This window comes from Elaeis guineensis, chromosome 5 (assembly GCF_000442705.2).
Source record: "Elaeis guineensis isolate ETL-2024a chromosome 5, EG11, whole genome shotgun sequence".
NCBI lineage: Eukaryota > Viridiplantae > Streptophyta > Magnoliopsida > Arecales > Arecaceae > Elaeis > Elaeis guineensis.
The window spans coordinates 2931993-2959785 of NC_025997.2; the positions used below are offsets into that span (position 1 = coordinate 2931993).

The following is a 27793-nucleotide window of genomic DNA, read 5'->3' on the forward strand; positions in this document are numbered from 1 at the left end:
GTGCAGGATTGGAGGTGGCTCCAGATGCAGGCGATGAGTACGATCTGCTTGTACCTAGTGGATGAAGTGGTGATCCATGTGCTTGGCGAGACTTCCTCAACGGTGCTATGGTCGAAGCTCGAAGAGTTGTACATGAAAAAATCTCTCACCAACACTCTCTTTCTCTGGAGGCAGTTCTATCAGCTGTGGATGATTGAGGGATAGAGCATGCAGGAGTATCTCAGCCACTTTCAGAAGATCCTCACCGACCTCCTCAGTATTGATGAGAAAGTTAAGGAGAAGATCAGGGCACTGGTCTTGCTAGCGTCGCTTCTTTCTTCGTATGAGTCTTTGGTGACTGCTTTTCTAGTGGGAAAGAGCACCATCAAGATGGACAAGGTCATTGTGACGATTCTCCAAAATGAGGTTCTCAAGAAGGAGAACCCAGTTTCGAGCTCAGGAGGCAGCTCAGTTTTGGTGGTTTTTGAAGGAGCAGGAGGCGGCAGACAAGGCGACAGGAGATCACGGTGAGAGCGGTCCAAATACAGGATGAGGGATTTGAGCAAGACCAGATGTTATCAGTATGACGAGTTGGAACATCTAGCCAGAGATTGCTCTTAACTTAGAGATCGGACGAGGACTACCGCAGCGATGGCCAGTAGCGATTCAGAGGATGATGCCCTGGAGATATCTGATGAGGTATCTACTTCTTTCCAGCAGTAGATTTTAGATTCTACATACATCTATCATGTATATTGCAGAGAGGAGCAGTTTGACTCCCTAGAGAGCAGTGAGGGCATTGTTTATTTGTCGGATGGATCGAGCTGTGTGATCAAAGGCATCGGGATGGTCAGCTGAAGGATACATCATGGTACAGTGAGAAAATTGAAGGAGGTCTGATACATACCTGATTTCAGACAGAATCTTATCTCACTGAGCAGACTGGATTTGAGAGGCTACAAGACGGTAGCTGGTAGATGAATTCTAAAGGTATTGCGCAGTGATAGGATTATTCTGGAGGAGAAGAAGAGGATGAGAGGATATTACTACCTGACGGAGAGCTCAGTGCGAGGTGAAGCTTCAGGAGCCCAGAGCGAGGTGAAGCTCCAGATGGAGATGAATCGGACACTAGACAGGAGACTCGGGAGGACGAGAGGCAATGTCGCAAGGTGAGATTTCTATTGCCGCAGGAGACTTCTCTGAGCAGGTCTTTGGTCAGAGTGGACACAGCCTCTGACAGAGGTGGGATCGAGCGTCCTGGCTTGACTCCCACATTTGTCCATCCATAAGACAGCAGACATGCCCCAGAGCATGGGGTGAGACGGATCACAGGCTCTCAGAGATAGGTGGAGGTCGAATATCAAGTCGAGATAAAGATTATTAGAAAATATGCTTCAAGATTCGATCCACATTGAGCCCATAGCGAGGTCCAGGATGAAAAATGAAGTCCAATGAGCCCAAAATCATCCCAAATAAAGTCCGGATGGAGAAGTTACGTACGAGAGAAGATGGCACGGTGCACGAGACGGCGGCGGCGGGCCGACGGAGCGTCGCCCGACCTAGTGGAGACATGCCCAGCAAGTGGCCACACATGGCCTAGCACACAAGCGGGCCCAGCACAGGCGCACGTGGCCCAGGCATAGGCAGGCCCAGTGTAGGCCAGCGCGTGGGTCGGCCCAGCATGCGCAGGTGCCCAGCCCAGCACTTGTGCGGTCCACCGTGGACCGTAGGGCACTCGGGGTCTATAGGAGGCGCGTGGATCGAAGTCACAGTCCACTCGCGGTTCAAGTGCATTTTTGCACGATCGGATGGCCCAGAATGCAGTCGATCGCAATCGGATGGCTGTGAGCGAATTCGAGTGTGATCAGATGATCAATGGGGCTATTTTGTGCGATCGAATGGCTTTGATGTGAGCCGATCACGATCGGACGGCCACGAGTGATTTCAGGCTTGATTAGGGTTGTTTCCTACTGAAACAGTATTTTTGTGATTCTGGAGTCTATATAACTCCAATTGACGAACTGCTTGTTGTGTCGGAGAGCTGGTGACGTTCTGAAGGTGCAGAAAGGTTTCAACAGAAGTTTCAGAGAGCTTTTGTAAAGATTTTGGAGCTTTTTCTTGAAAAACTCTTGTACCAGGTTGAGTGGTGAGTTCCTCTTGTATTGTTTTATTTTATTCTCTCATAGTGAAGCTTGATACCCCGTGGAGGTAGGCTTGAGGCCGATCCACGTATTTGTATTGTGTTTTTTATTTTGTTTCTTCTTTCTTCTAACTGCACTTTGTGGTATCGGATCCTGGTAGCGTTATAAAAAAGAGTAGGGATTGACTTTTTGGGAATTGAGGTATTTTTTCATTCCCTTGTAGAATCGGAATGAACATGGGGCTCTCTCTAACCAAATATTTAGAGTGAGAATCATTTATTTCTATTCCCGTTCTAGAGCACAGCTATCCTTAAGTTAGAATGAAAGCCACTCATTTTAGAGCTCAACTCCTTCCAACCAAACACACCCTATATTCCATTGATATTTTCTACTAGGATAGTGATCGTTAAAGTTGCACATGCTCCAATCAATGCTTTGGACCTACCTTAGGCCAATAAATTGATGTCTCCTGCCCCTTTCAACGCGCCCCAAGTAGTTGATTTGAACTTTGGACTAATGGTCCCCATGGTAGGTGATTGATACTTCCTCTAAAGTTTGGATATATTATTGAAAAAATCTTTGGACATTAACACTGCCAGGATAATATTCAAAAAGAATATATATTCTTTGTGGAGAAGCCATGTCTTTGTTACCAAGATGAAGCAGCCCAACTCAATGTCCAAGCTACTCAAAGATCATGTTACCTGTTATATGGTACACGCAATTTTCTTTTTATTTTAAAATTTATACATCATACATCTCTTAAATACTGCAATCCGGCAAACCTCGCCAGTGCGATCAAACAATCAAAACTTTCGGTTGTACAAGCGCTTCCTACTTGCTTTAACCTACTCTATTGGACACCCATTAGTCTTATTGTGACCATTTCCATGTCTTGCAACAAGGATTGTATCTCAACAAACAAAGATCACCGCTTTGCAAAAAAAGCTATGACTGAACAATCAAGCATTTACTACATATATATAACTTCTCTTTTGAAAATTTTTTTGAGGCTAAACTAAATTATGGTAAATCCTATCAAGGTATGTCCCAACGTAAATTCCTCAGTCCGACCAATTTAAGTTTAACAAGTGACAAAATGTTGCCTTATGTGATATGGTTTCTATGTGTAGCGAATGAAGTATTTGTGTCCTCCCATTGCCACACATAGTACTGCAGGATATGGACGATAGGTTGTAAATGGTAATTGGCTGAGAGACATGGAGCGGTGGACGCAGAATTTGGTGGATCAAACTACTTGATATGTGCTTGCGCAACATTGCCCCCTACTTTCCATTTATTTACCCCTGGGAGTCGGTATATGGAAATCTCTCTCTCTCTCCCCCCTGTAGGAGAGATGATATCCTACATGTATGCTCCAATATGGCTAGACGCCACATCAAACCTCGTCTCTTCGTTGTCCGCTAATCATTGAGATCAATGCATGATGAATAGAATCCATTAGAAGAAGATAAGTTTATGTGGTACACAACCACATGGCGTATATAGAATAGGATATAATTTTCTTTTTATAAGTGTGCACATGCATGCACATATTAAGGTTGTAAAAAAGATCCTCTACACATACATGCTCGAAAAAAATAAAAATAAAAAAATATTTGTTTGGATGATTGGCCTAAAATCTTACAAGAATCGTGAATTAAATCAATACAACCAGCAAACTTTGGCTGGATTGGGCTAATAATCGTAAAAACCCAGAGCGCCTTGAAGCGTGTTAGCTCAAATTCTATAGGAAGAAAAAATATACTTAGGTCATTTTTTTTTCTAAGAAATTCGGGCTGCTCCACTCCACGGGCACTCTAAGTAATCATGAATATAGACCTATCTTAGTTTAGTTTTACTGATTATACTAGCTTAATCCATAAATCTTATAGGATGTTAAATTCAATCATCCAAACAGATCCTAAAACCCAGTAACTTCCTTGGGTTAGAACTTAGATGAGATAGTCTGAATAGCTTCCCCTAAAAATGAGGGAAAGACATCGTTCAATAGATTTGGTAAGTTGCAAATATCTTCAACGTAACAGAGGTCAATTCTTCCCGCTTAAAACGAATAGGCGACTATATGTGGGCCATGGTTTGCATGCGATTGAAGGATCTGGTCAATCCATGCCAACGGTGACAAGAGTTTGGTCTAAATTAAATTCACGACATCACATGCCACCCGTGACCTAAATCAGGGGCGAAGAATACGTTGAGAATGCGAACGCGAGGCCTTCCAAACAAGCATCAGACTTTGTGTCTTTTTTTTCTTTTTTTTCTTTCTGCCAAATAGCATCAGGCTATGTTTGGTTTGAAAATATAACTGAAGAAATGAAAATTAGCAGGAGAACATGTCAAGAATAACACATTTCCACCCTTTTCTAGGTGTCTTCTTGCTTGCTTTCACACTTACCAAAAGACAAAAAGACTTTGAATCCTAGAATACTAGGAGGGTGTCTTTAGACCAGGCACGCTATAGAATTATAAAATATAAGATAAGATGACCAACAACCAGTAGTGCTGTTATCGTGTAAAATATATTGGGAGAGTATAAATAAATCTTTTTTGCTCTTTTTATCATGGAGGTTGAAAATAATTTCCAGCAAAAACTATATTATATTTATATATATCATGATAACACTTTTCCTGGTGTTTTTTTTTTTGGTAGAACACTTTCTTTGGTGGTTACCAGCTTTTTTCTTTTTTCTTTCTATAAATAACCCTTCTGAATGGTATGAGCCCTTCAGGCATCATAATATAAATAAATAACTAATCAATGGCTGGTTAATATTTAGATATAAACAGTTGAAACTATATGCTATTAGCCAAAAGATGTGTGGAGGGGGACATCAGTGTTTTCCCAAGGAAAAAAAGAAAAGAAAAAAAGAAAAGGGAGACGTCGGTCTCAGCAGCAGCACAATGCACTTTGGCTATGCTAGCGTCGGTTATGCTAAACAGAAGGCCTATATGCTTCCGATTCGACGCCACCACGAGTGAATGCTGGGGTGGTGGTACCCACGAACTGCCTCCCTTGAAGCCACTGCGTCCCCACGCCTCCACCACAAGCTAAACGCCAAGCGAAACAGGAAAGGGCAATTGATGTATTCCATTTCCTCTACAAGTAACAGCAGGTTCCCATCATTGTCAAAGTCGGCCTCCTTTGTATTGCAAGTTGAGGAGTGGATTATTAATACCATGGGAAAAAAAAAAAAAAACAAGAAGCATGGAGATAGGTAAAACTATTGGCTGCTAAATAAAAATTCAAGCCAGCTATCTTGAGGAGAGGAGGGGGAAAAAAAAAAAAGAAACTGATATTCGGGTGACGTCTAGAACTACTGAGATGAAATATTTATCCATATCACAAAAAAAAATACTAGTATTTTAAAAGTATAAAATTGAAAACCAAAATCTAAAACTAAAGAAAAAATTATGCAAACATTAAATGTATATTTGATTGGAAAGAATTACGCTCCCTAATAAAAATGGGAATGAGTAATTTTTATTCTAACTATTTAGTAAAAAAAATCTCCTTTTTATTCTTACTCCAAAGAAAAAATAAAAGTATCACAATCCTTCGAAATCCAATTTTGATTTTTTTATAATATTCAAAATATATTCTGATTTCAATCATGAAATAAATATATTAAAAATAATAATCATTTCGATTCTCATTCTAATCAATCTCGATTATGATTGTGGATTAAATAAATAAACCGTTAAAAGTATAGAGAACTTATATTTAAAATTATTCTCAAGAATATTTTCAATGTCCGAGTATCAATTCCAAAGAAAAAATAAAAGTATTCTAATCCTCCAGCACTCAATTTCAATTTTTTTATAGTATCCAGAATATATTTTGATTCCAATCATGAACCAAATATATTAAAAAATATAATTATTTTGATTTTTATTCTAATCATTTCGATTATAATTATGAATCAAATAAACCCTTAAAAATATATAGGACTTGTATTCGAAACTATGATATTTCCAACGTCTCAGCATTGACCCTTACTAATCTATTCGGATCATTTGTTCTGATTCTTGACAAATTCATAATTTACTTTTGTGATTAGAGGGACTACAAAGTCTACATAAAATAATCATGTGATATGCCAAATGATAAAGTGTGGAGCCGTAATTTAAGTTCCATGGCCAAATGAGATTAGAGGGGCTCTTTATGGACCCTGCTGCTGTGTTATGCCATCATGTTAAGAATTAAGTTGGAAGCACAGTGGGTACAAACATCGATACCCATCTCTCTATTAATTAATGTGCTTTGAGATTTGCGTTAAGATTGTTGGCTTGTGTTGATTCGTGGAGATCTGAAGAGAATAGTAAATAGCCAATCGATCATGAGCTAAAACAATCGTAGGCGCTCACCCGAGACCGGCGTGTACTGGATTCTCCCAGGCTTTCCTTAACGGATAAGAATTCATGTGAGGTTGGCTAAACTGCTAAAACACAAAACACCGTGCAAGGCAAGAGTACAATCAGGATCTCATCGGAACGGACTACGTGTCAGGCATTGGATCTGGTCGTACCGTCTGGGTAATCCCCCTAATCCGATTGCTATGTCGGAGTCAAACCCCACTCATGGCACGTCTCCTCCGGAAGCCCCGTGGATCCTCTCGAAGCCCGCTGATAGTTTGACTTCTGCAATAAAACTAAAAAACTAAAAATAATTCCATTACGTTTTTATTTTAAATTTTACTTTGGCGCTCTCTCTGTCTAGTCATCTTAACCCGATCTACGGTGTTACTCAACGCTATGCTTGGTCAACGCCTATAAAGAGACCTCCCGCATTCAACATCCCACCCCACACCGCTCCAAAACGTCAACGCTCCACCCTTCTTCTCCACTCCTCTCTTCCTCCCACCCACCCAATTTCCAATTCGGCAGTCCACAGTTTCTCCAAATTCGCTCATGCTCTTCCCATTCTAGCCCTCCTCGATCCAGACTCTTCTCTCTCCTCGATTGCCCCATGGGTAACGGCTTCGCGAAGTTGACCCCCTGCTTCGCCGGCGACGGCCTGGCCCTCCACGGCCGCCGCCACATCTCCGCTGCGGCGACGTCAGAGGCACCCGGCGACGAGAGCCTTGGCCACTCCTTCTGCTACGTCCGCCCCGACTTACCCTTGGCCCGCTCCGGTTCCTCCAAGGTCCACCACTCCGAGGAGACCACCACCTTCCGCTCCATCTCGGGCGCCGCCGTCAGCGCCAACCCCGCCACGCCACTCTCCACTGCCCTCCTCCTTCCCTCCGAGCTCACCTGCTCCTCCGCTGCCTCCTTCGAGAGCTCCACCTCCTTTTCCTCAGTCCCCCTCCAGCCAGTCCCCCGCTTCTCAGGTCCCCTCTCCGGCCCCCTCGCCGCCGACTACGGATTCATGTCCGGCCCTCTTGCCTCCGACCGAGGCTTCATGTCCGGCCCCCTCGCCGCCGACCGTGGTTTCATGTCGGGCCCCCTCGCCGACCGCGCCGCCGGTGGCATCTTCTCCGGCCCCCTCGACCGTCCCCCCTCCCTGTCCGCCTCCTCCTCCGGTCACTTCCACCGCAGCCTCTCCCAATCCCTTGCCCTCCGCCGGCGGCGGAGGCGGCTCCGGCCCCGCCGCACCGCCGCCTCCCTCCTCCGTGGAGCCGCGAAGGCCATTGCCCGCACCTTCTCCGCCGCCTCGAAGCTTCGAGCCGTGTCGTCCCCCATCAGGAAGTCCAAAGAATCCGATGATTCCAAAGCGACCGAGACTACTCATCCAAGCAGCGGCGGCTCGACTACAAACCCAAGCAGCGGCATTGGCGGCTTGACGACCCATCCAAGCAGCAGCAGTGATCAAATGAGCGTGGAGGGCAGCGAAGACTCGGATTCCTCCGAAGCCCCGACCAGCAGTCTCCAGTGGGCGCAGGGGAAAGCAGGGGAGGACCGTGTCCACGTGGTCGTCTCGGAGGAGCACGGCTGGGTCTTTGTCGGGATCTATGATGGCTTCAATGGCCCTGACGCCACCGATTACCTCCTCTCCAATCTCTACTTAGCCGTGCACCAGGAGCTCAAGGGCCTTCTTTGGGAAGACAAGTACGACGGTTCCGTGCCTTATGATGACTCCACTGGCGAATTCGATATAACAATCGCCACCTCTCAGCCAGGGGTTGATGGTTGTTGCAAAGAAGGAAAAAGGAGGTGGTGTAAGGGGGTGGCCGAGATATGGGAGGAGAAACACAGAAGGTGGAACGGTGAATGGGATCGTGAACGGCTGGAGCTTGATCGAAAACTGAAGGAGCAATTGAGCCGGTCGAGCTCGAGAGGCGCTGCGAACCATAAGGAGGTGTTGAAGGCTCTGTCTCAGGCTCTGAGGAAAACAGAGGCTGCCTATTTGGACATCGCTGATAAGATGGTCTCGGAGAACCCCGAGCTGGCGCTGATGGGCTCGTGTGTCTTGGTGATGCTGATGAAGGGCGAGGATGTATATGTGATGAATGTGGGAGACAGCCGTGCGGTTCTAGCACGAAAGGTGGAGCAGCCTGATACACAGAATTCAGTGGGAAAAGTGATGCAGGATTTGGAGCGGATGGAGGAGGAGATGGTGCACGACCTTGAATCATATGATGGTGGTGATCAGATGGATGGGGTGCCGAGTTTGGCTGCCCTGCAGCTAACCTTGGATCACAGCACCTGCATCGAAGAGGTACCACTAGTCTTTGTTGGTGTCTGTATGCTCTCTCTTTTCATGTATGATCCTGCTCTCATTTGTGTGGTATGGGCTATTGTTTGTTGTGATTCAGGAAGTGCGCAGAATTAAAAGAGAGCATCCGGAGGATCCTTCTGCTATCGTGAATGATCGTGTGAAGGGTTCGTTGAAGGTGACAAGAGCTTTCGGAGCTGGTTTCCTAAAGCAGGTATTGCTAAAATTTATCTTGTTGGAACTGTTCTTCTTGTAATCTAATATCCTGCTTGTAGTGTTTACGTCGGAAACAAATGTTAACACTACATCTATGATAGAGCAACACACACACACACACACACACTCATTGATGCTTCGTGTTCGTACATGTTTCTGTTTGGTGGTATTGATTGATTAATGGGCTTTTCTTTTCTTTTTTTTTTCTTTTCGGTGGTGGTTTTGTGGGGGGTGGGGTAGTTTGTGAACATACAGTTGCAAAGAATAATGGCTCTAAGATCTTCTGATCATGCCATTCAGCAATTGAGCTAACAGCTATCCATCTTTCAGATGAGCTGGTGATTGTGAAATTTGTCTGAAGAGGTTGGCCATTCAGGTCTTTTAGGAACCAGACCAAAATACATCTGCATTGCTAGGGTATGGTTCAAGGCTGAAAAAATTGGTTTACAATAACTATGCAGTCTTCATGTTGTGGGATTGCAAAGGAACATGTCAAAGCGACCAGGAAAAATAAATAAAAAGAGAAATGCTATTCTGAGCCTGACAGGAAAAAAACTACCAATGGTACAAAAATCAATGCCTTCAGCTGACTCAGAACAGTTTTGTTTAATTAAGTATTTTAATGTGGAACTGAATTTGACTGATACAAATTCCATATTCTAACTGTACTTATGGATGAAGAACAAATCCTCTAGGTTCTTTCCATTAAATTGAATTGCTGAAGTGATCATGTCCAGAATTCCCAGTCACAATGCTAATAATAAGAATCTTGGTCATCATGCATCCTGTGCACTAATTATAAATTCTGCATGATGCCTAAAATAGTACACTGTGATAGGGGTATCTGAGGACATTTCTTATCTGCAGCATAGAATGTAAACCAGTAATAGTTTCCCACATAATTTTGCTGACCCTGACTTTTTCAAAGTTTTTCTGGCCATGTTTCAAATTTAAACCTTATCGGTGATATGGACAGGATGGAACAACTTTATATAATGGAATCCTTGATCCATTTGCTCTAAAACTAAGATTCTAGCAAGTTAATTCTTGACAATGATCGGTCGATATTGAAATTCTTCTAGTTTTTACTGGTTCTAGAAATTAATATTTCGCATTTATGGCCATGTTAGATTGTATAACATCCGGTTTGTCTCCTGCAGCCAAAATGGAACAATGCGCTCTTGGAGATGTTCAGAGTTGATTACATTGGGACCTCCCCATACATATCATGCAGTCCACACCTCTTTCACCACAGACTTAGCCCAAAAGATAGATTTTTGTTGCTTTCATCTGATGGACTCTACCAATACTTCACTAATGAGGAGGCGGTCGCGGAAGTTGAGATGTTCATAACAACAACCCCTGAAGGAGATCCTGCACAACACCTTGTTGAAGTTGTTCTTTTTCGTGCAGCAAGAAAAGCTGGTAAGAACAAAATGTCCAGAAGTATGTATGGTTAATGAAGAACGAAGAAAATACCTAAAATGCTTAATCAAAGTCTTTTGCATTTCTGAATGCATGATTGCAGGTATGGACTTCCATGAATTGCTTGAAATACCTCAAGGAGTTCGACGACAGTATCATGATGATGTTTCCATCATAGTTATCTCTTTGGAAGGAAGAATATGGAGATCCTGGGTGTAAATAAGGATTTGCTGGAGAGTTTGGGCTTTTTCTGTTTTCCCCATTGCCATTGTACCATAGTAGTTGAGCTCTGGGAGGGACACACTGCCCATGTGTTGGGAGCTGGTGCGGACTGTAAAGGAACAAAAGGTTCTTCAAAATGAATTTAACTGTTGTAGAAATGACATATGTACTCTTCTAAATAATTGGTCCTCCCTGAGAGTTCCATTATTCAAAATTAAAAGTGAGACACAATAGTCTCATTTCTTCTCACCCTGTATTCCCATGCCCTCATGTTTCTATCAAATTTTTTATTTTTATTTCTTGCCAATTTGTTTTATTCAGCATAACTGTTACATTGAATGCAATGAGATTTGCCTTTCCTTCTTTTTTTACCGCTCCTTCCCTCCCTGAGAAATTTTGCCCAAGTATTGTCACAATGGAATGCCCACATCATATCTTCTTCACAGAAATGGGGTATTGGTTGGATGAGAATCGATTCTAGAACTGTTAATTTTATTGGCAACTTCCAATAGGTGGTCTGTCTTGGACCTTCAACAACTCATGACTTTGCTGTCGCTGTTGATCTAGTATTTACTGGTCTGTAACTGAAATAAGTTGCATTACTCTGAAAACAAAAGCAAACAACTTAAGCATAGTGGGACAGCTACTTGAAGGCAAAGTGGCATACCAACTGCATATAAAGTATGAGACTTAATGTGAAACTATAGGCTTTAAGGAACAAGGATTTTAATTACATAGGATTTTACTTATATTTGTTACAGTAAATATTCCTGGAAATACAGTATGCAATGACCGTAGTCTTTAAGCCTTGATAAACTGCGCTGAAAATGTCATGGGATTCATTATTAACCACTTCAATGGAAAAACTGGTGATCCTTCTATCAGTAATAATATCCAATATGCGAAACAGAAATAGTCATCATTCCAACTTTTGATATTGTTTTGACCTAGTCCTGTTTTATGACTACTCTAATTTGTTTTTCATATTTCAATGTTTTTTAGATCTTTTGATGGATCTGTCATTGTTATCTCACTGAAGCTTGGTGCTTGTCGCCCTACAGCGCCTGCATCGCACCTGGCTTTTGCTGCTTTCTTTTCTGGATCGAGAATCTGTAATCAGCTACTTGCTGGGTCAATAGAAGGCCAATGGACACGATCAAATAACTCTCCCAAGAATGTGCCTCACTGCTTAGGCCACTAGCGAAACTGTTCTGGCCTATCGCAAGTTGCCGTTTGCCACAGTTCTTCAAAAACTGTCATTATGCCAGCTGCCATGCAGCATTAAACTTAAGTATTCAGTGGTCATACGGATATGGTGATGGATAGGTTTCTTGATGTTGAAGTCCTCCCAGTGGCCAATCATCATCTTTTCTGGGACTGGAATCAAAAAGCAACTTGGAACTGAACTACCACCGTGTTGCTTTTGGTTGCTTCATCTCTGAACTTGGCCACAATCTTTTTGACTCTTACCAATCCATGAAAGCCTTCAGCATATGGAGGTGGAGGATGACTGCCATTCTGGAGTGCAGAGTTTGTTGCTAGTCGTAATCACTTTTATCACTTCACTGAACATCTCTGCTGCACAGTATCCTGTAAATGTCATGGAAAACTTTGAAGCAGACTACTAGAGCTACCTCATGACTGATCATCATCATATGCTTTTGTGCTCTTTCCTTTTCACCCCATCTGCAAGACCTAAAATAGGCTAAATATCACCCTATAACTTCTTACCATTTGACCTGTCTGACACCCTCTATCTGCAGTACCAACATCATTCCTACAACATTGCAAATAATTGTTAGATGATTGTGATTTGCTTTGACATATATGAGCCCCTTCTTGGCACCCAAGTATAATTTACTGTTTTACAGATGATAATCTCGGAAAAACAAAATTAATAGAACTAATGTTCACTTAGAATGTTTGACATTTATTGTTTCAGTCATTCATCATACTTCATATTTTACTTAAATATGATGGCATATATAGTCTTTATATCTCTAAATAGATTCATATATCCATGTTGGGATCTCTCTATCAAATTCAGAAATATTGTATTTCTGCTGATGTATTGGCTAATGCCATGCCCATCTAATCTCGTTGGATGTATTTGGATATCGTAGGATGAGATCTGATCTCTGTGCTCCTATATAACGTGGAAAGCAAGGGGTGGTTTAAAAAGAAAATTATGGATTAGGTTCCTGTTTGCAGAGTTGCAACTACTACAACAGTGGTCCACGTTCATGAATTATAATTGGAGTTAGTTCGGCCAACTGTGCTATTAAATATGACCACATGCTCTTACCAAAAGGAAGAAAGGCCTCGTCACCTGAAGTTTCTTGAGAAATTATTAAAAAAAGAAGAAAAAAAGTGTGGCATCCTAGAAAAAATTCATACTACTAAAAATGAAACAAATAGGCCTTACTGCTAGCTGCCAAGTTTCCACCGCCATGTTTACATGGATGTGGTCCGTGATACCGCGTATGGTTGCATGTGGGAAGCAAGAACGACAATGAGGCGATAACTTAGAAGACGACGACCCCGAAGACGGCGATGATAAGGGTTCGAAATTGTGGGCTTTGAGTCACGTTTTCACATTGGAAACTCTATGGATTGATGCATATCTACTGACTCATTCATCGAGCGGTAAAGAGGAGAGCAGTTCTTGTCGTCATCAGGTGTACTCCATTTCTCAAATAGACTATTTTTTTTTTTTTCCCCCTGAAAACAAAAAGCTAAAATGAACTTTGCTCCTCCATTTTTGCGAATGGTATCTTATTCTTTCCGAATTTCCAATTGACTTATGAGTTGATGAAGTTGCGCACTTGGCCTTCTATCGAAACATCCACCTTATTTGAGAAACATACATTTAAGTATCAATGCTTTTTTGTTCGTATATATTTAATTATCAATGCTTTTTGGTCTCCTATATTTGAATTATCAGCGCTTTTTGGTCTCCTATCAACCATAATCACAATCTTCATTCCTTCATAGGCTTTTAGTGGGTCTGGTTGGATCAGGGATAGCACTGACCTGAACTCACTTCATATTTGAATTGGGTCAAAAAAAATGAACCAAATGTTATCCAAATCCCTTCAAGCTAGATCAGATCGGATTTAATATTAATTTTATCAAATCATTGAAATTTTCAAGTCAAATAGGGCTAAAAGTAATCTAAACAATTACAATAATTAACACATATAAATTAACTAAATAGTTATATCAGAAATATATTGTTCAATGTAATAATAACAAAACATACATTATCAAAAATATTCTAGACAAGATTTGAATAATAGCTAACATATATTTATAATAAAAGTCACAAATTATGGACAAATTTTATTACGAAGAAAAATTTGCTTTCTTTTTTTATTCAAGGAAAATTTTGAACAGGCAGTATATCAGCTTTAGGCTGGTTTTGAGGTTGGTTCAGATTTGGGTTGAAAATTTAGTGATTTAAATCCAACATATATTTGAGCTAGGTGATGTTTTTCAATCCGCATCTAATCCAAATAATTTGAGTTTAGCTTAAATTGGATTAATTTCTGATTAGTGTCAGTGGGAGGACATCATTAGTCTCACATTGATTGCGAGTCAAAAGAGACTTTAGCTTATATGGGATGAGATCTTTTCTCCTATATGAGATATCTTTTAAAAAGCGGACAATACCTTACGTACATGATAGTGAAGACCGACCCACTCAAACCATGAGTTTTTAATCGCAATATTTGGCGCCCATCGTAGGACCAACGTGCTTTCGACAAACTATGGTGTATCTCCCATAACTTTGCCTAAAGTCCTCTTTTGACTAAGGGCTATGATGTGATGTATGCAAGAGTGCATCATTAGTTCCAAATTAATTATAAGTCAAAAAAAATTTTGGCTTATATGGGATAGAATCTTCTCTCCTATATGAAATATCTTTTAAAAGATAAAACTGTGAGTCTCTATGATATAGTGTCAGAGGTCGAAGTGGACAATACCTTACATTCATGGAAGCAAAGATCAACCAATCTAAGTCATGAGCTTTTGACTTCAATAATTTTAGATAAAAAATGGATCCATTCAATTCACTTGCAGCCCTATTTTTTTGTAACCATAATCATATACCCAACAATTCATACGAAAACGAAAGGGATAAGGATGATGCAGTGCTTGCTTCCTATACGCAATCAAGAAACCATGCTACATCCAATAGTTTATAAGCAAATAGAGATAAGAATGGTTGACTGCTTGTCAAGTACCTTCAATTAGAAACAAGTCGGTTCTACAGGCTGGATTCCATGAGAAAATCCTCGAGAGCCTTAAGATAGCCAACAAGAGCTGTACTGTCTGTGGATCTGCTACCAGGGAGAGACCATTAGGCATACGAGCACTGCCATGTGGTAGAAGGACATGATAAGCAACAATATTCAAAAGATAACAAAATCATATTATAATGCAAACTTGTTTCTCCAAGAATTTGAAACATTGTAGGTTGTGATTAACAATAGAAATTCTCATATAGATTACGTTTCAGATACTTGGTAGATGGAGACAGGGAGACATAAATTTCTTACTGTATTCATGAAACATACGTACAAAATACCCGTAGACATGTAAAATGAGGACATCATCATGTATGCTCATTTAACGGCACAATGACGCGGAAAGAGCCTGCTTTTTTTTTTTTGGTAAGAAAGAGCCTTCTTTTAATGAGAAAGAGCCAGGAAAGAGAGCACGCTATTTGATGAGAGTTGAAAAATATCAAATATCTTTAAAACTAAGCATGTGCCAAAAGATCCGTCGGCGTGTATGATGTGGACGCTCAAAGCACACCTACTCACCTCGGTTCAACATCAACGCGTCGCCAAAGTCAGCACTCGGACAGCCCTGGGACGGATGAGTAAGAGAAGCCGAAGAACGGTATCAAACGGAAGCGAATTCCTACTCGCCTTCTGCCCCTCATTCCTCTCCTTGCCCGAGGCTGGAAGAAGCCCTCGTCGGTTCTCGACATGAAGGTCCTGAGCCCCTCGCCGCCCCCCAGCCCCACCGTCGCCGGCTTGGGCGGGCCCCCGTCGCCGGCGGCCTTCCGACGCGCTGTTGGACGCGGCTCCACCGCGCCCGGTGAACGCGAGCGGAGGCTGCACGTGGCGGTGGGGAGGTCGCCCGAAAAGACCCTCCCGCTGCTCCGATGGGCCTTCCGGCGGTTCGGGTGCAGAGAGATTGGGTTGCTCCACGTTCACCAGCCGTCTCCGTTGATCCCCACCCTCTGTTAGTTTCTCTGAACTCTTGTCCCATCTGATTTTCAAAGCTTCTAGTACAAATTCGTCAATTTGTTTTTGGTTTTCTTGTTGTTCTTCTTTTCTCTCCTTCTATTGGTCGAGATCATGCTCGGATCGGTCATTAACGCTGAGTTTTCGTGTATATATACGCAGCTGCTGTTTTTTTTTGTCCCTCAATTTTTCGTACCATTGTTGTTGTTATTATTTTAAAGTTCAACTACTTTTTTGTTGTTAGCGTCCTTGCGTCTATTGTAATTGAGTGGCCTTTCCCGATTTTGGGTTTCCATTGATTTGTCTTGATAGCTCTTTCTCTTGTCTGATAGCATTTTTTGTCGCCGCTTCTGCTGTCTATAGCATCTGCATCATTTCTTTGATGGTAAAGTTCTAGTCTTTTGTCATGGAGTTGCTGTATTACATGAGACTTAGCATGATTTTTCTTTTTAATAAGTCTAGCTTTATCTTGGCCTCTTGGGCTCTTCAGGCAAATTAGGGCTCAGCTCTAGTTGCTTTAGCCTTTTAGGATGGGCAGGCTCTAGAATTTAGGAAAAGCTGTGCATGAATCTATATGAAAACCGGGTAGTGGACATATGGGCAAATTAGTGGAAAAGCTTTTTACAGGCTGAATGTGTTGTTTGGTATCATAGAAATGTCTTAGGAAATAATAAAGGAAATGTGCCTTTGAAGAATAATTGCGTGTACCAAAAAGCAATAAAACTGATATAACAAAAAAGCTGTAGGTAAAATTTATTATTTTTCTGAATGATTAATACACAATATGATATACTTAGATTAGTTTCAAGGACAATATTAGGTATGCCAATTGAGTTGGGGAGTTAATGTGTCTACAAGCAAGGTTCCATTCAGATAATGTAAGCTGGAGTTGACTATTTATGCTGCAACTTGGTCAATATACCTGAGCTATTCTTAAAGTTTCATTGGCATCTTTTTGTCTAGAGAAGATGGTTTTTAACTTGTATTATACATTTGTTCACAATAATGACATACAGTAACTGCACACCGCATGGTCACTATCTATAAATACTTTTATTTTGGTGTCATGCACAAACAATAACAATGACATTTTTACAAATGCAGAAGACTAAGCAGCCCCTTTTATATGTCATTTGTAAAGCAGAAACTTGTGATACATTGATGTAAGCATTCTCATGTTATGTGTTGGTTAACGAAGGAAAGATGTGTGATGTAGGTGTGTGTGGACATATGGTCCAATACTGTAGTTGTTTGTGTTTGCATCCTACATGTAGCTGTTGATTTGATCAATCTATGGACAATTGGAACTTCATCAGTTTGTAATACACATATTTACACAAATCATTGGTTTTCTCCCTTTTTTTTTATATTTTTTTTCTTTGGTAGAAGGAAGATGCTGCCTCAATTTAGTATCTCATAATAGTACAAGCAAGCAAAAATTAAAGAAGCAAGAGGAAGAGGAATAACATCTCCCATGGAGTTAGAGAGATCAGCTCTGCAACCAGCTAGCATGTCTGCTGGTTGGTTACCCTACCGGAACACATAAACAGTGGAAGCATGGTGCATTTGTAGACCCCATAGATCTGATGTCATAGATTATCAGGTAGTCTAGGCAACCACCTTTGAAGGAATCATGAGGCCATGTCGCTACGGTTTGGAATCATCTTCAAGGGCCAAATTCTCTGCATGGAGATTGTCTTAAGTCACTCTAATTATTGAAATAGATAACTAATTCAAAATGTTATCGCTAAGATGTGAAAAATCATTTGTTATAATTCCAGATGTCAAAGACAGCAAAAAATATTAGTCATTTAAAGGTATTATGTAGGGGCAACATGGATTAGCCTAGAAATGGAAGGTATAAGCTGCAGATATGTTATGCTAGTTATTTTAGTTGTTTTTTTGTTTTAAGTCATAAATAGTATGATCCAGATTCGCTGTTTCGGTATCGAGTACTGTACCGGTGCCAACTTGTTACTGTGTTGGTATGGAGCTGGTTTGGCGTACGCCCGCCCACCCACGTACGGTGTTCCGATATCGAATCGGTATAGTACAGTATGCTCGGTACCATTTGGTTTAGTCTGGTACGGCAAATCTTGAGTGTGGTTTTCTTCATACAGTTGGTCACCTTCATAAGGGTTTGACAATTGAGTATTGAGTGAAAGGTTACACCTATTGAGTTTTGTATTATAGGTCAATCCTATTCCACCAGCACCAATAAACACCATAGGGGAAGAAGCACTACACCAAGGAACCAACTATATGAAAACTCTGTTATAAATTTTCCTTTTCCATATTGGTATTGGGACCAACAAGAATAGTTGGGACAACAGACATCCAACTCGTTTGTACTTTGAATACCTGTATATTGATCAAAGATCGTTGAAGTGAGGTGTTGAGGATAAAGAAATTGTGGGAGTTACCATTTCCATGTAGCACTAGTAATATTGGTTTTAGAAAAACACCTCTTGCAGGGTTAAAAATATATATCAACAAGATTTGCATTCTTAATGTTAAAGGGATCATGCAAGAGCATATGGTGATACTTGCCTCTTTTTTGCCTCAAAAATTGGCATCAGGTGTACACCTTGCTTTAGTAAAATGGAAGCCTTAAAGGGTGTCCTTGAGTTGTACCCCTGAACTTCCCTTTCTCATCTCTTCTTGAGGAATAGCCTTTTTCTACCTGGGTGCATGCTTTCTTTACATGGTGGGCTGTATATAATTTTAAACATGTTATGTCTGGAAAACTGTTTATCATTTTAAAGATAACAAAGTGGGGCTTTTATAAATCTGAAGCTTGTTCAAGGGTTGTGCATTATCTCTCCTTGGCTTTATGTTATTTCGTGTGACAAGGAAGATAAACATCTGTTGGATGGACCTCGATGTTATATATTAGAATGACTGTTTTGCAGTGTTTAGTATTTGTGGAAGTACCAAAATCTGATGTCGTGGGCAAAATTCGTGGAAGATCTGCATATTATTAAATTCGATAAGTTGTTTGTGGTTTTCACCATATTAGAACTTAAAAACTCACCTTTTTCTTTCCAGTTTGCAGTAAATATGAATAGTAATCTGCAGGTGAAATATTTCACAAATTATATACATTCATCCATGCTTCAGACACATCCTGGACTAAGTTTCTACTTTTCAAATCTTATTTAATCAAGAACTCCTATTACGACCTAGGGTATGCCCTTGAAATTGAGTCACATTGTACAACTAATGTTCTTTTCTGCTCATCATTTTTCTCCTCTTTACTCTTCTCTTCAAATTGCCATCTTAATCTTTGGCAACTCTTTTATAATGTTTTTTGTCTTTTCTCTTCCAATGTGTTCCTATGAAGTCTTACTGCTGACATATTATTTGCAGTAGGAAAAATTCCTGCAAGTCAAGCAAATGAGGAACTGGTTTCTGTGTATCGACGAACAGAGAAGGAAATAACAAAGAGGATCCTACTGACTTATTTAAGATTTTGTCATGAGGCTCAGGTGCTTCTTTAAAAAAAATGAATGTGTTTTCTTTTACTTTCATAAAAGAATTGAATGATAACTGGTTTGTTTTCTATAGGTTTCTGATTATTTTGGATGATATACTTTGAGAACATGTCTCAAGCAAGTATAGTGTGGTATCTTCATTTGTTGGGAATGTAGTCCTTTCTCGGAATATGGATTGGAAAATTAGTGTGATAACATAGCAAATTCTGAGAATACATAGTTGGTTTCATCTTATGCATTAATTATTTTTCTCTCAGTTTTAGTGGCTTTTTTGCCGACACATAATCCAACCTTTGTTAATCTCCACTTTCTCCTCTGAAATTATTGCTATCTATATATAAGAACTTTCTTCACATCATCCTTGAACTGAAAGTATGAACCATTGATTATTTCTCTTGATGATGATCTAGGATACAGAAAATGCTGATTGTCGAAACAAAAATCATTTCTGCTGCTGCAAATCTTTATATAGAAGGATTTTTTTTTTTTTTTTGCTTATATACAATGTTTTCTTTCATAAGGTTTCCAAAAATTTTGTGGAATGCTCTAGCTAATTATTTTTCTAAGTCACTATGGAATGGAGGTTGTCTGTTAGACTTAGCGCAACAACCATTTCTCGAACATTTCAATTAGAGGTGAAGAATACTATAAAAGGAGTTCTATCGAACAAGATCCGCAATCTTGGTACCAGGTACCATACTGGTGTCTTATCAGTTCGGTATAGTATGATCAGTATGGTACGGTACATATCCTATGTAGAAAGAGTCTTCTAACCATCTTTCTCACTTTTTATCACAGTATGCTTTGGTACAGGTCAATACACACATTGGTACATCTTGGTACACCTTGGTAGGCCTTGATACTAGGCAGTACAGGACCTATACTGATCTGAACTCCGAGTTTCGTATTGGTTCCCATCTAGTATGGTATGGTACACCCCATACTGGGCAATATAAGGTGGTACAGCAGTCCATGCTATCAAATATGTTGGTCTTATTACTTGGTCTGGAGAGTGGAGCGTGGAGTTTGATCAAGTCTTTTTCTTGATGAAGCGAAGCAGATTTTTACAGTTTTGGAAGATTGATTCGGCAGTGAAATTGTGGGATTCCCACTTCCTATGGATTAGCTAGATCTCAGAGTGTCAAAATTGTGGGAGATACACAATAGGTCTCAATCACAATATGATATTAACTTATTTTCTTGAGTATAGAAAAGTGCAATGAGCAATACCACATTGGCCATTGGGAGGTGTCAGTTATCAGTGCAACAGATTTGCTATCCATTTGAGACTGTGAGTGATATTTTGATTGTTTCCAGTGCTGAAAATACTGAGTTAAAGCTAAGTGAGGCCAGATAGAATTAATTTGGATATTAAAGGTTAGTGAATAGGTAAACATGTTGTAGTGCCAACATGCATGACTATGGTTTTACGTGAAAACATGTGTCCAATTGCTAAGAGATTCCACGTGGTTAGAACAAAGTAATCTATGTAGATCACATTGTGAAAACCACAACAGAATTATTAGACAGTTAAAGTTTGTGGAACAATGTCCGTTACTATGCTATGCTACATGTATCAGATTAGGCATTGAAAGTCTACTTCTAGGGGCCACAGCACTGCACAAACACTAAGACTGTGGATCTAAGCCAGAGATTTGAGTGCTATAATATTTGTCTAAACATCATTTCCATGCAAAGGCAGCTGGAATAATGCAAAAGTTATGAAGAAAATTGTAGGACTGAAGCTTTTACATATTCAAGGTATTAAGCACATTTTCAACAAAAGTGGATGAATTTCTGATTTGTTCAGTTTTAAGAGAGATCCATTTAAACTTTGAGCCTGAATCCTTTTTATGCAAAGTCAGCAATGTGCTGCTGCACATAGCATGCTTAGAAGCACTAGTAACGAAAGGGGAAATGTTGATCATGATGTTCAACTTTTTAAATGCCTAGAAACAAAAAGTGAGCCAAGGTCTTTCCGAATGCTGTTGATGTGTTTCTTTTCAAATGAGTTGTAGGTTAGCTTGGATCTGTCAGCAATGTGATATTCCAAAGAAAACACTTTTGGAGTATTAAATCGAGGGGAAAAACCCATTAAATAGTTTAAGAATCCTACAGTAATGGGGTCTAAAAAATTTCATGGTTTGTGGTGTTTCATTAGTCTTAGTGCGTCATGACATGCATACCTGCATGATTAAGCCCATGTCTAGACTCCTGATCTAGTAGTAAAAGAAACTATCTGGGTAAATAATGATGGAACTTTCCAATTAATATAAAATAGGTCTTGGTTGTTCTGAAAGTTCTCTGAAAGGCATGATTCTTCTTTTGACTTTCTCAAAAAGTGGAAATAAATTGCATATTTATTATACTCCTCTCAAAATTATCTTAACAATGACTTCTCTGCTTTCTATAAACTTAGTAAGCAATAATTTCTCTGCAGGTGCAACCAAGCATTATTATGACTGAGGCTGAACAGATTCAGAACGGAATTGTAGATCTAGTGGTTCAACATGGTATCCGTAGACTTGTTATGGGTTCAGCACCAGATAAGTAAGTGGTTCTCCATATCATATTGATCCGCTTTTTATTTCACTGGCCTTTCAAATTAATAAAATTATGCTATAATGATCACATATATTTAGTTACAAGATTATGGTTTCCTTGCAAGTTTTTAGACAAATATACTTTTTCAGAAATAAATGAAGAAAGTCAACTTTGTCTCTTATGACAATCCCATCACTGTGGGGTAGGATGGACGATAACTCAAATGTGCCATTCTGCTTTGACAAAGATCAGACATTGGCATCCATCTTTACATCATATGTGACGAGATTTTTTGTAAGTCTGGCCGAAGGTGTAATGCATTCTCAGGATCTTTCAAATCAGATATATAAGAAAAAAACATAATGTTATCTTTAGAATTCAAGTGGGAACAACTTTTGAGCATATACTGTATAAACTATGGAATTTGCTGGAGCGTAGCTTGCAAGGCTTATTTGTCAAGCTTTTGGGTATAAATAGCTGTTTTAGAGACATGCCAAAAATTTGCCTCATATGAGATGTCAACCTCCTCAAATCCACCACTCTCATTGCACCAATTTAATGTTAAAAGATGAATTTGTTTGGTGGCTTTATGTTTTGCTATCCTTGAATAAACAAACAATTAATGCATGTCCAACATTTACTGTTCATGTAGACCAAATCTGATGCATGCTTTACATTTAATATGGACATGTATCCAGAGTCTAGACCACATAATTAAGTTTGACAGCTTCTTTTATTTTTTGTTTATGTAGTTGTTAGATAAAATTAAAAAAAGAGAGCAGTTTTATCCCATGAGTTTGGTTATATGATGAATAACATAGGCCATATTATACTACCTCTTTAATAGTGAAGTTTTGGGTTACCCACAGTTGTTTCAAGTTAAAAGGGAGCTCCAGCAAGGTAACGTATGCTGCAAAGAATGCGCCTCCATTCTGTGAGATATGGTTTGTCTGCAAAGGTAGACATGTCTGGACAAGAGAGGCTAGTGAAGGCACAAATTCTTTTTTATCGGTTTTTAGTCCAGATGCAGCTGTACTACATAAGGACTGCTGTGACCCTATGCCTAATCCAGAGTATGTCTCATCCAATACTTTCATGACTGCTGATCTCCAAGGAGACAGAGGCAAATCCAATAATACAGGAGTGGTGGTCTCAACTGATTCTAGTATTGTCGATAGCACAAATCTATCTAATTCAGAATGTTCCCCGTCATGTCCTACTTCACCTGTTGATATAGGGTTCTTATCAGAAATCAACTCCCAGGTATGTTTAAAGATGATATTCAGCTCCATCTGTTGTTTTGGAAATATTTCAGGGACTGTTGTTCATGTAGATTCCACTGCAGGATAAACTGGAGCCCGAAGTCTTTTTTGATCAGCTCAAAGAAGTTAATTTAGAAGTTGAAAGATCAAAGAAAGAAGCATTTGTAGAACTAGTGAAGCGCAGAGAAGTGGAAACAGAAGTTGAAGAAGCTCTTGACAAGGTAAGCATGTATACATTTATGTATCCTAACCCCATCACAGTAGTTCACTCAATCTTCATATGCTGAGATGACATCCATAAGATTCTACAATGGCACAACTCCGAATTAAATGCTTGAAATGATAGGTTTTGCCATTGAAGCCAATGTGAATTTTCATCTTTGCTAAGTTAAAAGAATATCTTGCTTATCTTTACTGCAGGTCTTCTATTTGCATGTTTTTTTTCCCCGACCTGATAGCTTCTGTTGTTTTCTGGACTAATGATGCACACTTTCTGAACCCCCACCCCCCCCCCCCCCGAACAACAAAAAAGAAAAAAGAAAAAAAAGAAACACGCACACAAAAAATGTGCATTTTATGTAACTACTATCCGAGATTCTACTTTTCGTTCTATTTCTTATTGCTTTTCCTTCTAAAATCAAATATTCTCATTATTTAGCAAAATTCACCACTGTTCAGGTGCTATGTTAGTTGACATGCATTGTGCTGCTGCTGCATATATCAGCTATTGGGATGCTAGCTGTTTCCAGAAGCTTTGTTAATAAATCCTCCTATCAATTTATTTGATTCTTCCCCTCTTTTTTTAACCAGGTAAAAGCTCTTGAAGCTGCCCATGCACGTGAAATTAAAATCAGAGAAGAACTTGAAGACCTTTTAACAACGATCAAGTTGCAGCATAAAGAGCTCATAAATCAAAGGGATGAAACCATGAAAGAGTTACAGAATGCCTTGAGTACCATAGCCACTCTTGATGCCGGTGCTCAAGAAATGTCTCTTCGCAGGGATGAAGCTGCAGCTGAATTGGATCTCATCCAGTCATCTATAGCGATTCTCAGGCTTGAAAGGCAGAAGATCCAAGAGCAGGAAGAGAAAGCTGTTGCACAGCTTGAGAGGTGGAGGTGTAATAGTCAAGCCACATCTCCAAATTGCAGTCAGCTTATTGGTTTCGGCGGAGATTCATATAATTTGACAGAGTTTGCATTGTCAGATCTGGAATCTGCTACTTGCGGATTCTCGGGGAGCTTCAAATTAGGACAGGGAGGCTATGGATGTGTTTATAAAGGAGAGATATTTAATAGAAGTGTGGTGATAAAAAAGTTGCATCCACACAATGTTCAAGGTCAGATGGAGTTCCAACAAGAGGTGTGCTAGTTCTCCCCCTCAAAAATAGAAATATTATGCAATAGTCAGGTAGATATTAAAATTCTAGTATGCGGTATCAAGATGTTTAGATTATGTGATGCTGGGGTGCTACTAGTAGTCAACTCAAGAGTGGATGGCCACCCCAGAAGTTTTGTGGATAGTGCAATGACTCCACTGCATAGACAATAACAAGAGGTCTGCATTCGACAAACCAGTCAGTATAGCCACCCACGATTTCACCTCTTGGCCTAATGGGAGGCAGAACATACATGTTATTTGTTAGGATAGCTTACAACTACTATTTGTGCAGGGCACAGAAATAGAGATACCTAACCATTGAATATGAGGCAAGTAGGTAACCAACAGTGTTTTCATATGTAATACTTAAGTATTATAGGTTGCTCTGGAGCAGACAAAACCTTTTCGAGGATGTAATTATCTGAATTGATACTGTGCCATTATTGGACGAATGCTTGCGTGATTGCCCCTGCATCTATTTGGGCCACTGCACAAATCAAGGTATTCTTTTGGTGGAGTGCTGTGGGAGCCTGCATGTGATGCAGATGAAACTCCTGCATCATTCAACTAATAGGCTCTCTTTGACTGGTTAATCATGCAACAACATTCTTCAAAATTTTAAAATCTCATATTACTGTGGAAGCATTATTTGTATGGTATTTGGATACTTTCTCTCGTTCTTAATTTGGCATAGCAGCATCTAGAAATAAACCCATCCAAACAACTTTTATTCTCTCTTATCTTTAGGAATGCTTCTTGGGCTCTTACTCTATGCTTATGTTCATACTTGTACTTTATACTTGCTGGAAAATGTTTCCTATCACTTGCATGCCGGAGCATGGTTGCAGCATTTGAGATGTTAGGGTTTTCTGGTTCTTGCTTATTGCATCCTAGCTCCAAATGTTAGAGAACTCCAATCCCCATTCATCTAATTCAGAAAACATTCTCCAATTTCTTGAGTAGATCATGTTTCGCTCGTTCTTTCCTTTTTGCAATCGGAATATGAATGAGATTGTAGATGCCATCATTGGTGCAAAAGATGCCATAGCCTTGGTGAGAGAAGCCCAAAATGTCGTAACCAAATTATCGTTTAACCAATGATGGATTTTACGCCACAGAATGAATCGAGGAACTGAGGCAATTTACAATACCAACAGCAGCTCTGGCTGAAGCATTTGTAACATCACTTGGGTTTTTCACCTTGGACGCCATCATATTTATTCGCCACTTTTTGTTTTTTCTGTCATTTTAGTACTACAATGCTAGATTTCTTTATCATTTCCTGATAGTGCATTCATTTTGGAGTACAATAATCCTATGTTGTACTAAGAACTGAAATTTTGCTCACTGTGCTACAGGGCTCTTATTTAATGATGTTATTATTCATGAAAATCTTATAATTATGAAGTCTCCATGACTTGGGTCATTTTCAGTCTGTGTTTTAATAGTTTGTCCCAGACCAGTTTGCAAATTGGTTTACTCCAAGTCTTTCCAGTGGGGAGATATTTATTCTATTATTGAATATGTGGATGTGTACCAGAATTGACAAAACAAGTCAGGTTCATATCATGGTCAGGCAATTTCTGAGTAGGTCTAGATCGACTTAATATTATGTACTTTTCAACCTAATGTTGTACCAACTTTTATATTTTGTGGCTGATGTTTTTGGTTTTTAAACCTGATTTGCAGAAGTCAGTTGAAGTGTATCCAGATAGCATGTTCCTAATAGTTGAAATTCTTGACTGACCGCAACATGAGTTCAATTGTGTCTTTGTATATTTTATTTTATTCCTTTGTTTTCTTGTTACTGAGACACTTTGATTTGTTATATGTTCATAGGTTTCTGTCCTGAGCAAACTTAGGCACCCGCATCTGGTGACCTTGGTTGGTGTGTGCCCAGAAGCCTTATCCCTTGTTTATGAGTATCTGCCAAATGGAACTCTCCATGATCGTCTCTTTTGCAAAACTACCACACCTTCATTGACCTGGAGGGTCCGAACATGCATTGCTGCTCAAATCTCAAGTGCTCTCCTCTTCCTGCACTCCTCCAAACCTGAAAAGATCATTCATGGAGACCTGAAGCCTGAGAACATCTTCCTTGATTCCAATTTTAACTGCAAAATTGGTGGCTTTGGTACTTGCCGGCTGGTGCCAGAGGATGTAGAGTATTACCCCTTGTTTCGCCGAAACACAGAGCGGAAGGGTGCATTCTCTTATGCTGACCCACAGTACCAAAGGACTGAAATGTTGACACCAAAGTCTGATGTGTACTCCTTTGGGATCATTATTCTTCAGCTGCTCACTGGGAGGCCTCCACATGGGTTAGCCAGTGAGGTACGGAGGACAGTGTTGTCCAGGAAATTATCCTCAATTTTGGATCCTGCAGCAGGAGAATGGCCTAGTGATGTGGCAAGAAGGCTTTCAGAGTTTGGGTTGCAATGCAGTGAGCTAAATAGCCGGGATCGTCCAGAACTGACACCTGAGGTTGTGAGAGAGTTGGAACAACTACATCTGATGGAGGAACGGCCAGTGCCCCCATTCTTCTTGTGTCCCATTCTTCAGGCAAGTTAAAAAAGCATATTTATTAATGATATTATTGATCTTGGCTCCTTCATTTTATGCAGATTATTGTTAACAACAAGCTTCTTTCTTGAAGTTTTAGTTTGTCTTTCTAAGTTCTAACCATTATTAAATCTATGCCCTCATGACTTTAATACTATAATGTTACATGCTGCAGGAAATCATGCATGATCCACAAGTAGCAGCTGATGGATTTACTTACGAAGGAAGAGCTTTGCGAGGTTGGTTGGAGAGTGGTCGAGAAACTTCTCCTATGACTAATTTGAAATTAAAACATCTGAATCTTGCTCCAAACCATGCCCTTCGGTTTGCTATACAGGATTGGCTATGCCACTGTTGAAGCTGAATACCATGAGCAGGTGCCATCACCCATAGTTCTGATACCATCATACATGATAGTGTATATTGATGTACACATAAAAATGCATTTATGTATTATTGGTGTACAGGGAAGCGATATCAAAATATATATTCCTACCACTAGTACTTCATCGTATCAAGACCTGATTGTAGGTCATGCGTAGTGACAGATTTTGGATCCAGTATGTCGGTCATCGATTCATTTATTTGTTAATGATTATTTTTGCAAGAATTTGTGCTTTTTGTGCAAGTCCGA

General features: G+C 40.0%; 2 protein-coding genes across 3 annotated transcripts; both read left to right on the forward strand.

The window, feature by feature from the left end:
- Window positions 1–6958: 6958 nt before the first annotated feature.
- Window positions 6959–10955, forward strand: LOC105044414 (probable protein phosphatase 2C 23). Its single transcript, XM_010922293.4, has 4 exons — window positions 6959–8799; window positions 8897–9010; window positions 10173–10437; window positions 10541–10955. Exons 1-4 carry the CDS (start codon window positions 7108–7110, stop codon window positions 10654–10656), a joined length of 2187 nt encoding a protein of 728 aa, XP_010920595.1. The 5' UTR covers window positions 6959–7107; the 3' UTR covers window positions 10657–10955.
- Window positions 10956–15516: 4561 nt separating this feature from the next.
- On the forward strand, window positions 15517–27780 carry LOC105044415 (U-box domain-containing protein 33). Of its 2 annotated transcripts, XM_010922295.4 has the most exons (8): window positions 15517–15915; window positions 19287–19405; window positions 21852–21961; window positions 22825–23218; window positions 23301–23438; window positions 24028–24579; window positions 26437–27159; window positions 27335–27780. In XM_010922295.4, the coding sequence occupies exons 1-8, from the start codon at window positions 15657–15659 to the stop codon at window positions 27515–27517; spliced, it is 2478 nt and encodes an 825-aa protein (XP_010920597.1). In that variant the 5' UTR covers window positions 15517–15656; the 3' UTR covers window positions 27518–27780. The 2 variants fall into 2 exon arrangements, with proteins under 2 accessions (XP_010920597.1, XP_073113240.1); XM_073257139.1 differs by lacking the exon at window positions 19287–19405 and having other exon boundaries at window positions 15681–15915.
- The last annotated feature ends 13 nt before the right edge of the window (window positions 27781–27793 follow it).